Below are 14802 nucleotides of genomic sequence, written 5' to 3'. Positions count from 1 at the left end.
CACTAAATATTAACAATTGTTAAATCTGGATGGTGGGTATTTTATTTGGGTGATCTTTGTACTATTATCTCAACTTTAAAGTATATTTGAACATTTTCAGAACAAAAACCTAAAAAAATTACCAAACAAAAACCCATAACAACCCAAAACAAAAACAAATGCAAGGTAAGGGCTTAAAGATAAATGGTGTATTCTTCTGTAATATTTACCTTACAAAAAAAAATAAGGGTGTGCCTTTTTAATAGGGTGGTCAGGGATGGACTCTGAAGACAGGATATTTGACTAAAGGCCTGAGGGCAGAAAGGAGGGAGTCAGCCATGGGGATGCAGGGAAGGGAACTGCAGGAAGAAGGAACAGCAAGTGAAGAGGCCTTGAGGTAGGAACAAGCTTGGTGTGTCCAAGGACACAAACACCCAGCATGGCTGAGGGGGTAAGAGTGAAACAGAAAATGAGATTGAAGACATAGCCTAAGCCCAGGTTCCAGAATCAAGAATTGAGGACTGTATCCTTCTGTGAATGGGAAGTGACTCGCACTGAATTATATTAATATTTTAAAACATTTCTGTCTCACAACAACAGAGTATGTGAGGCGATGGATATGTTAATTAGCTGGATTTAACCATTTCATAAAGTAAACATATATCAGAACATCATGTTGTATACCATAAATATATACAAATTTTGTCGACCGTACTTTAATAAAAATAGCTAATAGCAGAACAATTTTCTATTACTGTGTGTATATACGTATACACAAATACGCACAGATATACATAAATAATATGATCCATCTGTGTCTTAAATAAAGATGTATTTAAACGTAAAACCTCTTTCTGGCTCCTGGGTGAACAGACTCCTGGGTGAGGGTCGCAGAGGGCAAAGGGAAGCAGAGAGGCTGGTCAGGATCTCTTGCGGACAGGGCGGGCCTCGCATCAGGCAGTGGTCTTGGGGAGAAGGGCTCAGATTTGGGAAGTGTGTTGAAGGGGGGCTTTGGGAAGTTTGCCGATGGACTGCGTGTGGAGCTGGAAAAGAACCGTCAAGGACACTCAGACGACTTGGTCTGAGCAACTGGCCGAGTGGTGGTGTCATGTGCTGAGAGGCACAGACTTTGCCTTTTCAGGGAACGTTAATATGGTTTAGAATGGCTTAGACAGGTAAAATGTAGGTTGGGCCTTAAAAATAATGAGTTCATCAACACCATCTAGAGATTTTCTCATTTGAACTAACAGACAGGGTGGCAAAGCAGATTGCAAGTGGCTTGGGCTTTGAGGTGGGGACCTGGATTTGAATGCTGTTGCTTTCATTTACTGTTTGCGTGACCTTGGGCCACTTACTTGACTTCTTTGAACCTAAGGTTTTTCATCTGTACAACAGGCAAAATAACATCTGTCCTGCTAGGCATTAGGTTATGAGTAACACACCTTGGCACAGTGCCTGGTACAGAGTAGATACTCAGTACATGAGGTTTCCTGCTACTCTATAGAGACCATTAGGAAGAACTAACTTTGTGAGCTTCCAAGGGGCTGCTTTAAGCTGTTAATCTTTTGTTGCCTTTTCAGGCGCAATATTCCTTCTTCCTTTCTTTCTTTTTTTTTTTTTTGAGACAGAGTCTGGCTCTGTTGCCTGGGCTAGAGTGCCGTGGCGTCAGCCTAGCTCACAGCAACCTCAAACACCTGGGCTCAAGCGATCCTCCTGCCTCAGCTTCCCAAGTAGCTGGGACTACAGGCATGCGCCACCATGCCCGGTTAATTTATTCTCTCTATATATTTTTTTAGTTGTCCAGATTATTTCTTTCTATTTTTTAGTAGAGATGGGGTCTTGCTCTTGTTCAGGCTGGTCTCGAACTCCTGACCTTGAGCGATCCACCTGCCTCGGCCTCCCAGAATGCTAGGATTACAGGCGTGAGCCACTGCACCCGGCCTCCTTCTTCCTTTTATTCATTCAATATTTGAACACTTACTGTGTATCACATACTGATCTAGGCTTTGGATGTACAACAGTGAATGAAATAGGCAAAGGTCCCTGTCTTCATGGAGCTTACATCCTGGTGGAGGAGGAAGAGAAATAGATAGCTAAGTAAAATACAGTATGTGAGATGATAGTAAGTCTTAGGGAGGAAAACAAAAGGGAAGAGGAAGTGCTGGGGTAGAGTTGGGACTGAAATTTTTAGTAAAGTGTTCAGGGAAGGCTTCACTGAGAAGGTGATATTTCAGTAAAGACCTAAAGGAAATTAGAGAGTAAGCCATGTGCTTATCTAGGGGAAGAGTATAGCAAGTGCAAAGGCCCTGGGGCAAGGGCATGCTTGGTGTATTTGAGGAACAGCAAGAAGGCCAGTGTGGCTAGAAAGGAGTGACAGAAAAGAGTAGGGTGGATCCTGTAGGACCTTGAAAACCTGTGATGGCTTTGCTTTTACATAGAGTGAAACTTTAAGGGTTTTGAATCATGGGAGATGAGATCTGCTTTATTCATTTGAGTGAATATAGGGGTTGAAGAAATGAACTTCAGTTGGGAAGTGATGGTAGTAATACAGGTGAGAGATGATGATGGCTTGATAGAGATGGTGAGGAAAAGATTCTGGATGTATTTTGATGGTAGAGCCAACAGGATTTCCTGAGGATTGGGGTGTACGGGTTAAAGAGAGAAGAGTCAAGGGTCCTTTGGCCTGAGCAGTTGGAAGAATATATTAGGCTGAACGAAATGAAATTATCAATATTTGATGACTCTTAACCTTAAAAGGCAATTTCATATATTTTGACTTAATAGTTGCCATTTACTGAGATGGGGAAAAATATGTGAGGAAGAGGTGAAGAGGTGGTATCAGAAGTTTATTTTGGGGCATAAGGAGATGTTGAACAGGCAGCTGTGTATGTGCATCTGGAGTTCAGGGGTGTCTCAGTCTTTTTTCTGTTGATGTAACAATACCACAGACAGAGCCCTCATGACCTAATCACCTGTTAAGGGTTCCACCTATTAATACCATTGCATTGGCAATTAAATTTCAACATGAGTTTTGGAGGGGACATTCAACCCATAGCAAGGGGCAAAGGGCTCATATAAGAAATGTACATTAGAGAGTCGGTTAAAGCTTTGAGAGTGGATGAGGTCACTTAGGTATTACCTGTAGATAATGCAGAGCAGAGGCCTGAGGACTGAGCCTGGGGCGCCCAGCAGGTCCAGATCAGGGCGGTGAGGAAGCAGGGAAGGACAGGCCACACCTGGCAAAACAAGGGCTCTACACAGGGCAGCTGGCCCAGGTGAGAGCTCACTCAACATAGGTGTGAATAATTTTCAACCCCGCTCCCTCCTTGAGGTTTGGCATTGGGTAGTTTGTGTCTAGGGGTACATGACAACACCTTATACATATGACTAGCACTTTGGAGGTTGCATCATCTATTTGATCCAGGCAAAGATAGTACAGGTGCTATCATCCTGTTTTACAGATAAGGAAACTGAGGTATAAAGGCTTGGTGACTTGCCCAAGGTTATATCAATACTAAATAGTTCTGGGACTGGAAGGGATCATCTGTATCTAAGTTCCATGCTCTTGCTGAATCATGCTGCATGTTCCTAAGCTCTCACTACTTCTCTGGGGACAAACTGTGACAAGGTTACATGGAGATGACTTGAAATGGGTTTTAAGCTTTTATTTCCACAGCAGCAAAGAAACTGCTGATACAATTACCTTCTCCAAGGGTCTGGACCTGTGATCCCAGATGCCAAGAAGTCCAGTTCACTATGAACCACTTTCCTGATGATAAATGGTCAAACAGAATCAGGGGGCCTTTTATGGGTGATTTTCACACTTGGTGGGGACAGCTATAAATTCACTTTGGTTCCAGAGCCATTGGGGTTAACAGGTAACTTCAGAGACAGAGCAGCTTCTGGGCTGGGCTCTTCTACTCATTCTACCAAATAACCAGTTTCATCTTACTCCCTCTCAGTGTTTTGCTCAGAGCATCATATTCTCTCCAAACTTGTTTTCTTGTCTTGGAGAAGCTATCGCTGAGATGTGAGGCTTCATGGGTCAAGCTTGGCTCTGCCCTGGGCAGAGATAAACAGGCCCTGAATACATTTCCCAGATTGCAACACTCGTGAGTCAGGCAGGGCCGGACAGCTGCTCCCTCGCAGGCACCCCTTGGTTGTACCTGATAAGGAAGAACATAGCTCATTCCAGAGCACTGTCATGTGTGTACACACATATAAACAGACACTCCCAGGCCCCAGTGTTGTCTTAGAGTAAATTATTGACATTCTGAATGGCTGAAACATTGGGAAAAGAAGTGATTGCAAACTTAACCTTTGCTAAGAGGAGCTTTAGTTTTTGTACACCAAAATAAGTCAAGCCAGGGCTGTCATTTGGCTCTGCTTTGGGGGCCACTTTTTTTTTTTTGAGACAAGAGTCTTGCTTTGTTACCCTGGGATGGTAGCTCACTGCAACCTTAAACTCCTGGGCTCAGGTGATCCTCCTGACTCGGCCTCCTGAGTGCCTGGGACTACAAGCATGCACCACAGCTAATTTTTCTATTTTTAGTAGAGATGGGGTCTCGCTCTTGCTCAGGGTAGTCTTGAACTCCTGAGCACAAGAGATCCTCCAGCCTGGGCCTCCCAGAGTGCTAGGGATTACAGGTGTGAGCCACTGTGCCTGGCCTGGGGCCACCTTTTGAAGCTACCTGGTCAAGGGCAGGTTGAACTCTCGAAAGAAGAGGGAAGGATTGCAGTGGGGAAAGGAGGAGGAGTTTAGAATAGGGGAGGTAGGTTTTCGAAGGAACGAATGGCAAAATGCCCAGAGGGAAAAGGTATATCATAAGAATGTGACCATACCTTCACCACAAAGAGAGGGAATCACACCATGACATCTTCAAAAAAAGAAAAAAAAACAAAAACAAAACCCTAAAGTGAATGCCCTTCTCCTTAAATGATATGCATTGTATAAGGAATGGAGCAAATGGAAGATTGACATTAACAATTATATAATAATACCACCACAAATAACACATTACACCTTGTAATTAACACTTCACATTACCTTTATGAAAGCTTGTAGTTTACAAGGGGCTTTTACACTCCTTTTCCGTTTACTCCATCAACCCACTCAAGGGGAGGGCATTATGAGCCATATTTTACAGATAAGAAAACTGAGGCTCAGGGAGAATATAAGCAATTAACTGAGGCATAATTAAGAGCTGGGAAGGGGCAGGTTTGTCCTAAGTAGTCCAGAGCTAAGATACTTACTAAAGACACAGTAACTCCTCTTTAGGATGATTTCTTTTCAATGACTGCCCAGAAGGCTAAATCTTCGTTGTATTTCTAGGTAGAGCAGCCCTACCTTCTCCAATGGGGCAACAAGTTTCTCTAACTAAGCACTCCTTTGATTATTTTTGTGAAGATTAAAGCACCAGGGAAAATTTCTAGGCTCTACCCATGCCCTTCTTTCTCAAGTGTTCCTTCCTCCATCTGTTTCTATCTGTTCCGGACTCCACACACTCTGGGTTCTAGAAACAACACCTGAGGGTCCCCTAGGCTTGCCATCTGAGGTTGGGGGAAAACTTTGGAGGGCACTCAGACTCTCCCTTATTTGCATAGGACATTATGGAAGTACTTAACCCACCTGCAGTGGTAAGGCAAGTGTTTTGGAAGTTGCAATGTCTATTGGAATCTTAAAGGCAATGGTTCTCAAGTTTTGGCCTGCATCAGAATCACCTGTGGAGCTTGTTAAAGACATGGATGGTCAAGCCCCACCCCAGGTTTTCTGAATCAGAATTCCCAAGGGTGGGGCCTGGACAATCATGAGCTTAACAAGCTGCCAGTGATTCCGAAGTACACCAAAGCTTGAGATCCATTGTCTTAGCACTGTTGTTGGAGTTAACCACGTGAAGGACAGTGGGGAGCCATTCTGGGAGAGGAGGTAGTAGCAACAGAAGCCCAGAGAGCCTAGAGGAGACACAACCAGGAAGACAAATCTTTGGTGCATTTTTATCTCCCTGTAACAAAGTGGTCAAATAAAGGGCGTTAGAAATCTCTTCATTCAGACATGTCCTCCTCCTGATAGATTTGCTATGTGCAATTTGAAAGAGCAATGCACTCCTTTTAGAAGCAGTTAAAATAGCCCATCTTTTTCAGAACATAGAAGAGAGGTTACCAAGGGCTGGAGGGAAGGGGGAATGAATAGTTATTGTTTAGTGAGTACAGAGTCTATGGGATAATAAAAAAAGTTCTGGAAATGGGTAGTGTGATGGTTGCACAACTTGTGAATGTATTTAATGCTACTGAATTATACACTTAAATGTGGTTAAAATGGGAAATGTATGTTATATATATTTATATTACATATAAAAAATAGCCTGTCTTTTTGAGGGATGGAATGATAGGAGCAATGTTCAACTTTAGCCGATTGCTACTGTCTCAGGTGTGTGTATGTAGGTGGTTACTTAAGGGGATTCGACACACATGGTTTGACAAAGCACAAGTGTATTCATGGGAATAGGGAATGGAGAAAGCTTTTGAAAAGAGTTGGCAGTGAAAATTTGATATAAATATAAGAGATGTCCGGAACATTCTTTACTGCCTCCTTTGCGTGATTGACTCCTGGGTTCCGTATCACTTCATTTGGAGGGCCTTGTAGAGCAGTATCTCTCAAACTTCAGTGTGCATAAGAATCATCTGGGGACCTTGTTAAACTGAAAGTTCTAATTCAGAAGATCTGAGGTAAGGCCTAGACTGTATTTCTAACAAGTTCCAGGCGATGCAGACACTATAGATTCACAGACCATAGTGGGAGGGCTGTGTAAATTTAGTCTTTCTTAGTTCACCATCATATCCTCATGTCCGGCAAAGTGATTAGCACAAAGATGGTGCTTAATAAATATTTATTGAATGAATGAGTATATAAGGTTGGCGTAGGAGTTTTGGAGGCAGAACAATCTTTGTTCTGAACTACATATATTTGGGGTGTTTTTGCCTCTGTCATTCACTTTGTGAAATTACCTAATACTCCGTAGAATAAGGACATTAGTGCTAAATTATTTCTGGCTTTGCCACATGCTGCCTCAACTCTAATCCTAGAAATAGTAGCCCTATACACATGGAGCGTAATGAACCCTGGCTTGCAAGCTCAGAGGAAGACTTGCTGTGGTCTATAATCCCTATAAACAAATTCTCTTCATCCAGAGTTCCCTGCAGAGTGCAGGGAACCTGCTGAGGTGGGGATTTCCAGATTTTGGTGCCATTCTGAGTAATTGCTACCTTGGCCTCCTCCAAATCGAATAAACATCCTTTTTAACAGAGTGTGTGAGAAGGAGAGTCATTACTCTACAACACGTGGAAGTAATAATGTTGTCATTTACTTTTATCGTTTATGATGATGATAACGACACTGGCAGTTGAGCGATTAAATATGTGGGGAAGTTGGGGGAGGGGGCAGAGAGGGCTGGGAGAGGGCAGGAGAAAGAGGAACTACATCTCCCAGAATGCCCCGGGAAAGACCACGCCGCGGCGGCGCCCCACCCCTCGCCGACTGGGTCCGCCCCCTCCGATGACGTCACAGAAGTGACGTCACGGCGCCCAGAGCGAGGCTGGGGTAGGAAGGCCGACTGAGCAGGAGTCGTCCGCTTGTAGTGGAGGCTGCTAGGAGCCGGCCAGAGGGTGAGCGGGTGAGCGGGCGAGCGGGCGAGCAGGCGAGCGAGCTAGAGCAGGCAGGAGGGAGCGTCGCGCGGCGCAGAGGCGCGCCGGGGCCGGGCCGCGGCGGAACCACAGCCAGAGAGAGGCAGCCCGAGCCGGGCGCCGCGGGGTCCCCACCCCCACTCGGCCGGACAGTGCCCGGTGTTCCCCCGTGCGGGGGGCGGCGGCGGCGGCTGACGGGACCCAACAGGACCGCGGGGGTGTTGCCACCTCCACCGAGGAGCCGGCGCGGCCGCGGGCTCCTCAGAGCCGGGGCCCGGGGCCCGTGACAGACGGGCCGAGGAAGGGAGAGAGGCGGCGGCGGCGGCGACACCATGTCATCCCCCAGTCCGGGCAAGAGGCGGATGGACACGGACGTGGTCAAGCTGTATCCTTCGTGGAGGGGAAATTCGGCCTGTGTGTGTGGGGCGGTGTGGGGATGCCCAGGGCGCCTCCTGAAACCAAGCAAGGGCCCTGGGGCACTCCAGGCCACTGTCCGAGGCTCTCCTCCCTCCCCCCGAGTGCCTACGGCGGCTCCTGGGCACCTCCCAGGAGCCGACAGCCTTTTCAGCTCCCCTTTTATCTGCAACACCCCGAAATACGCGTTGCAGCTCGCTCTTCCTGCACCCCCAGTGCCCGTGACTTTCCTCCACGGCGTTTGGACTCCCAAGACGGCCTTTTTTCTTTTTGCAGGACCAGCCGTCTCTCTTCCCCACCACCGGGCCCATCTTCAGGGTCTCTCCTGTTTGCTCGCTCTGGATTTAGGGACCCAAGGTAGAAATTCCCGAGAGGGAAGCCTTTCTCTCTTTCTTGTGATGTCCCCATTTCTTCAGCTCACAATGCTACTTGAACTGGGGTAACTCAAGCGACCTCCTTTATCCCTAATTCCTTTCTATATTAGGAAGAGAGTAGCCTGCTCAGGGCCCCCTCTTCTAATAAAGAGCTCTATGTGTTTTAAATCGGAGACTCTTGTTAAGCTTTCTGGTCCCTAGAAGAACCCTGCTGTTTTCCTTTGCACTGACAAAGCCTATCCCACCCTTAGTTGTATGCGATGAGGACCCCCAGGCCCTCCAGCAAGCCACCCTCCATATTGTGGATATGACAGCTGCGGGGAGGGAGAGAAAGAGGAGCTCCTGGACAAAATAGCCACTGTACTAACCACTTAAGCAAAACTCTCTGTGAGGATAAGGTTCTTGGGGAATACTTGCCCTGATCTTGCCAAGTGACACCCTTTATTTCTATCCCCTCCCCCCAACTTTATACACTCCGGAGGTTGCAGTGGGAAAGCTATAACTGATAAGAGTCCTTCAGGCAGTGGTTTTGGTTGGAGTCCAGACTGATTATTTCATGACCAGCTAGAGAAATTCGCGAAGGTTCCTGTGACAAATCGAGGGATTATTTTTTTAAAGGAGTAATTTAGAGGGTAAGGGGAGCCCAGTGTTCTGAACAACTAATCCCTGGGAAGAGGGTGAAAGTGGGGGGCAGGGGGGTGGTAGTGTGTGGAACTTGCAGTTAAAAAGTCCTGTCTCCTGTTTCTCTTTCTGCCTCATCCCCATCCCCCCACCATTTCCCCCTGTTGCAGGGTTTTGTTTATATAACTCAAGTTGTTTGGCTAAATTCTTCAGGTGAATTCCTTCTTTCTTCCTTTTATTTGTTACCGTTTCTGATTGAGTTTTACCTCTTTGTAGAGATCAGTGATTATTGTCAAATACTCAGTTATGGGATTTGCTGAAGTTTTAAAGTAGTTTTTGCATATGGTTTGGAAGTGGGGGATGGGAGAGAAGTTGCCTGGGCAAGAGATTATTTTTTTCATAATCTTTTCAGAAATAAGGTGTTTTTCTTCTCGCTCGGGGAAAACCTGGCTAGAAATTAGGAACAGTAGATAAACTTGTAAGTTTAGGGTTTGGAGTTTAGAATTTTTGGAGGGTGGAAGTGGGGATTGGAGAGAGCAAGTAATAAAGTATAATGTACCAAATATATGTCTAGGCACAAGTGAAATCAACTCTTTATGAGCTGTTTGTGGCTGTGATTGTTTTGTAAATGTGTGAACGATACCAGTAATGTTGGCTTTTCATAAGGTTGCAGGAAAACTTGTAACTATGACTGTGTGTACATTTTACACAAAGCAGTTTCGGGTCTTATTTTTGTTTAGAAACTAGGAAATGACATGGTGGCAGAATCTGAGTTATTTTTATCCTGAATTGAGAGTTACTGTCGGACCGAATGCAAATTTCTACCTAATGTTTAATTGGGATGGAGTGGGGGAGAGAATTCCAGCTGTTTTTGATCGATGTCAGATTCTCAAATTATGTACATACATATATTTTTAAGACTGAGGATAAAGAGGGAGGCCTAACTTGACCTGATGCCTTTTCCATACAGTGCCTTTTGTTCATTTAGTAGTTGTGGCATCTAGAATGATTACCGCATTTAGGAGTCGGGGTGTGGGGGGGTGGAGAGGGAGAGGAAAACAGACAAAGAACAGCAGGGTGTCTTTTTTTCTCCCCCTAAGTGGCTTATTTCATAGCTTATTTTTAGTAGAAGATGAAGAAAGGCAAAGATGCATTGGCCTTCTGTTCTTTCCCCACCTTCCTTCTTTTTGACAAAAGAAAGCAGAGGCGCTTTAAAATCATAGATCTCTGAAATAGGAGAATAACCGTCTCAAGATTTAAAAGCCAGAGGTTATCTTTGTTTTATGTTTGTTATTTTCTGACATAACGGAGTTTGGAAGTTAACATTTTCGGATTTCCTTTTGTGTGTATGTTGTGTGGGTGACAGATTTTGTGGCCTCCTTTTTCTGTTGAATTCACATCAGTAGGCCCAAATAGAGCCAACAAATTTTGAGTAAGGTATATTTAGCAAAAAATTTAAAGAAAAATTCCCCAACCCTCTACTAAAATGAGTACAATTGTGTGAAAGGGACTGGGGGTGGGGTGGGGCAGGGGAGGAGGTTGAAAATGAAAGATGGTGGAGAGGAAGTAGGAAGAAAAGGTCTGAAGGAATGTACTTCTTGCCCCTCAATGCCCCTTGATGATTTCTTTGGTGTGGAGGATGATAGCTGGTTTTGTTACAATCTCCTGTTTCAGCCCGTTTTTGGATGTCTCCTGAGCGTAATTATAACACCACAATTTACAGCCTGGCCAGGAACCTATATAGTAGGAAAGGAGAGTAGTGGTGTGGGGGTAGGGAGAGAAGAGGATGTGTAACTAATTGGCTACTGCCTTTCACTACCTCACTGGGTTCTTTTGGAGACACGTCTCTGGTTGCTGTTTGGAGTCAGTGATATTTCTTTTGTGATGGGTTGGTAGGAGGAGAGCTGACTCCCAAGTTATGCAGGGAGTGTGTGTTTTGCACCAATGCACTTAATAATCTGCTGGGCGATTATGTTCTGAAACTCTGACTCATTCATTGTTTCTCTTATCCTTTGCTGAGGGTTGTGCAAACCTCCCCAGGAGCCTAGAAAATGATTTACGTTACTTTTGGGCCCTGTAGGAATGCGTCCCAAAACAAAACTTGTAGTTAGCCCAAATCCTGTGGAATGGTCTCGAATAGTGCTGCCATTTGTTTGCAAAGTCAGGTAGATTGGTGATCCTGTGCTACTCCCAGCCTGGCAACCTTTGAGGTTTTCCACCTCCAACCAGCTGATTATTTAGATTGTCTGAGAACTGGGACTCTGGTGACCTTAAAGCGTGATTTGCCCTAAAGGAATATCGGTTTAAGTTCTCCCTGGTGGAGGAACAAACAGCTCAGATTACACGGGTTTCCTTGTTGGTGGGGGTTACTCGTCTCACCCTGTTGCACAGCCCTGGAGATCCTTTTATCTGTGAACCAGTGGCCCCTGCTGAAGGCTAGAGCTGCTTGTTTTGGAAAAGCGTATGCAGGCAAAAGGCCGCAGGCACTGCTCCTCACTGCTCATTGGCCGCCCTGTTACTACCCGGAAAAGGAGGAGGGGAGGAGCTACCAAACAGCTGATGGAGTGTGTGACAAGAGTGTGTTTATATACAAAAGAGGTGGGGGCTGGGGAGAGCCTGTGAGTGGTGTTACAGGACCAAGTGTGCTTCCAAGGGGCAAAAAGGAGAGGAAATCTGACTTGTTATAAAATAAATGTTCGGAAAGATTAGGGTTAAATCGCAAAAGTGGATGTGGTAATGGGACTTGACATACCCCATGGTGTTAAGATTTTGGAATTTATAATACCAAGATTTCAAAGATTCTTTTTTTTCAGAGGGAGTACAGTCACAAAACAGGATTCATCACTTCAAATGCACTGAACTGACTCATGCAGGGATTCAAAAGTATGGTAGAAATGTAAGCCTCCCTTAGAAAAGCTTCAAGAGTGATGATAGAAAGGGGTAGTGTCTTATACTAAGTTCATTAACGGCATTAGTGAATTTTACAGAATCATTGGTGTCTGCTTTAGGGTTCCAGAAGCATTCTATAACAAATTCAAACTCTCAAATGTGTGAGCACTCCTTTTGTGCCAGGTATGGTGCTTGGAGTTTAGTGAAAAATTCAGTGTAGGTGGTTGTGGTGCTTATGTAATTAGTTAAAAATTTTTTTTTCTTTAAATCAGAAAGGACAGAGTGTGTTTATGTTGGGTCAGCACGATATATATCACCTTGCTTTTTGAGTAACTTGTATTTACGCTCAGAGTGAACTTTTCAAGAAATTAGAAAGGTTAAAGTGAATTTTATGTGATGGGATGTGTATGGAGATCTCTACTCTTGTTATTTTAAAGATATTAAAAAACTAAAACATTAAAATGTGTAGCCATTTGTCTTTGACTTCAACTTTTGGTATTTTGCTGTTAATCAGTAGTTATTCCCTAAGTTAGTAGTCTTTGTTACTCTTTAATTTGTGTTCAGAGTGTAGATAATTCTGTAATCTTTTAACTAGCTCCAGTGTCAGTTGAGAACCTGTGATTTGCCTTTTCTTTTCTGTGGCCTCTGTTTTAGTGACACGATGAGATGAAGTTGGAACAGTTCTATGATCTTCAAGCTGAAAGTTAAAGATTTGGCAACTCCCAGTGTTCTGAATTTGTCTTCCCTGCCTAGATTTTGGTGACAAATATAACATACTGGTACTTATTTTGGTTAAGCAGGAACCTACATGAGTAAGCATTCACAGCTTCAGAACATCTGATTCCTGCAGAGCAGTTCTAGTAAATTACACGCAAGCCTAAAAATTCAACTTTTAGGGGAAAAAATGTTTTGCAGATGTGACCCATAAATGTCCCTTCCGTATTTGTGTGCGTGTTAGAACAACCTAGATTTGTTCCTTTTTCTAGTGGTGCAATTTTCTTAGCCCCTTGACCTGCGTTTTACATATATTTTTAAAATTTGATATCTTGTTCACTCTTAATAGATTTGATGGTTCCAGGAATCACTGGATTTTCAGGCATGCAATTTAGACCTTACAAAGCTTACAGCGTAATAGCTTTTTACCTGTAGACCCATAGTGAGTGTGTGTGTGTGTGTGTGTGTGTGTGTGTGTGTTTTGGTAAAATAATAAACTTAGTTGGATTTTTAAAAGTAATAAGATAATTGAGGAAAATACAGGTTATAGAAAGGGAAAGAAAACAGGCACCCATAATCCTATCCTTTAAACAATGGTCTTCAAACTTTAGTGATGTTAATCACCTGAAGTTTGTTAAAAACAGGTCATGGGGCCCCCACCTCTGGAGTTTTCTAATTCAGTGGGTCTAGGGTGAAGTCTGAGAACTGGCAATTTTAAGAAGTTTCCAGTTGCTGATGCTCTTGGTCCAGGGACCACAGTTTAAGAACCATTGACCTTAAATGCTAACATTATAGCATTTTTTCCTGTCTTTTTTTTTTTTTTTTTTTTTTTTTTTTTGAGACAGAGTCTCACTCTTGCCCTGGCTAGAGTGCCATGGCGCCAGCCTAGCTCACAGCAACCTCAGACTCCTGGGCTCAAGTGATCCTTCTGCGTCAGCCTCCCGAGTAGCTGGGACTACAAGCATGCACCACCATGCCTGGCTAATTTTTTCTATATAATTTTAGTTGTCCAGCCAATTTCTTTCTATTTTTTAGTGGAGATGGGGTCTCGTTCTTGCTTAGGCTGGTCTCAAACTCCTGAGCTCGAACGATCCTCCCACCTCAGCCTCTCAAAGTGCTAGGATTACAGGCGTGAGCCACCGCGCCCGACTTTTTCCTCTCTTTTATTCTCCCTGGGATATATTTTCAACCAACCTGTTGATCTTACTGTATGCGTCTGCTCTGTTGCTTAATATTTTTGCAACTTTTTTCCCAGTTAGAAATATCAGACATAATGAATAGCCCATGTAGTATGCCAGCCCATGGCTGTGCCATTGATCTAATTCTTTGCCGTTTATCTCTGATGAATAAAATTGAAATTACCATCTTTCTGTGTGAGGCTTTTCTTTGGGTTATTTCTGTTTTCCCCAAATGGGATTCCAGATCACAGTAGGTAAACATTTGGATTAAAATACTTAATTAAAAATCTTGGGGCCCCACACCCAGCACGCTCTTATGTTGTTAGGTTGTGTTGCAGTTGGTGTCGTTTGGCACTGCAACAACCTGGCATAGTGATTAAAGATGAATTTTTGTTTTACGCTTTTTGTGATAGTGGTAATCCTTAATTTAGGCGTACTTTTGTACTTCTCAGTGTGCCTACTGTGAGTTGGTTAAGTGTGTTATGTTCATGACAGAGCTGATTGGCAAGAGCTATGGAATTAGTTTTGGTATCTTGAATTCTTTTTCCTTTTATTGTTTATTAAAATATACTTGACATACAGTCAACTGTACATATTTAAAGTGATACGTTTGATGAGTTTTAACGTTATGTATCACCCATGAAGCCTATCACCACAATCAAGATAGGGAACGTATTTATCTTTCGTAAGAGTTTCTTGTGCCCCTTTGTAATCCTTCCCTCTCTCCCTCTAAATATTGATCTGATTTCTGTCACTATATATGATTTTGTATTTTCTTGAATTGTGCATAAGGGGAATCATACAGTGTGTATTCTTTTTGTGTGTATTTTTTCACTCATAATTTTGAGATTCACTTGTTATCATTTGTTCATTTCTTCTTACTGCTGAGTAGTATTACATTATGTGTATATACCACAATTATAGGTATTCACTTTTTTTTTTTTTTTTTTTTT

General features: G+C 43.6%; 1 protein-coding gene across 2 annotated transcripts in view; it reads left to right on the top strand.

The window, feature by feature from the left end:
- The first annotated feature begins 7544 nt into the window (after window positions 1–7544).
- Window positions 7545–14802, top strand: part of UBE2H (ubiquitin-conjugating enzyme E2H) — a 99639-nt gene continuing 92381 nt past the window's right edge. The window contains exon 1 of one of the 2 annotated variants that reach the window (XM_012664790.1): window positions 7545–8044. In XM_012664790.1, the coding sequence (XP_012520244.1) occupies window positions 7992–8044 (53 nt within the window). In that variant the 5' untranslated portion in view covers window positions 7545–7991. Of the gene's footprint in view, window positions 8045–8404; window positions 8431–14802 lie in introns of those variants that run through there. The other variant, XM_012664791.1, reaches the window with a different exon arrangement.

Source organism: Propithecus coquereli, unplaced genomic scaffold (genome assembly GCF_000956105.1).
Source record: "Propithecus coquereli isolate 6110/MARCELLA unplaced genomic scaffold, Pcoq_1.0 Scaffold91, whole genome shotgun sequence".
NCBI classification, from domain to species: domain Eukaryota; kingdom Metazoa; phylum Chordata; class Mammalia; order Primates; family Indriidae; genus Propithecus; species Propithecus coquereli.
Note: the sequence above shows the minus strand (reverse complement) of the source record. Positions and strands in the feature narration are given on the sequence as shown.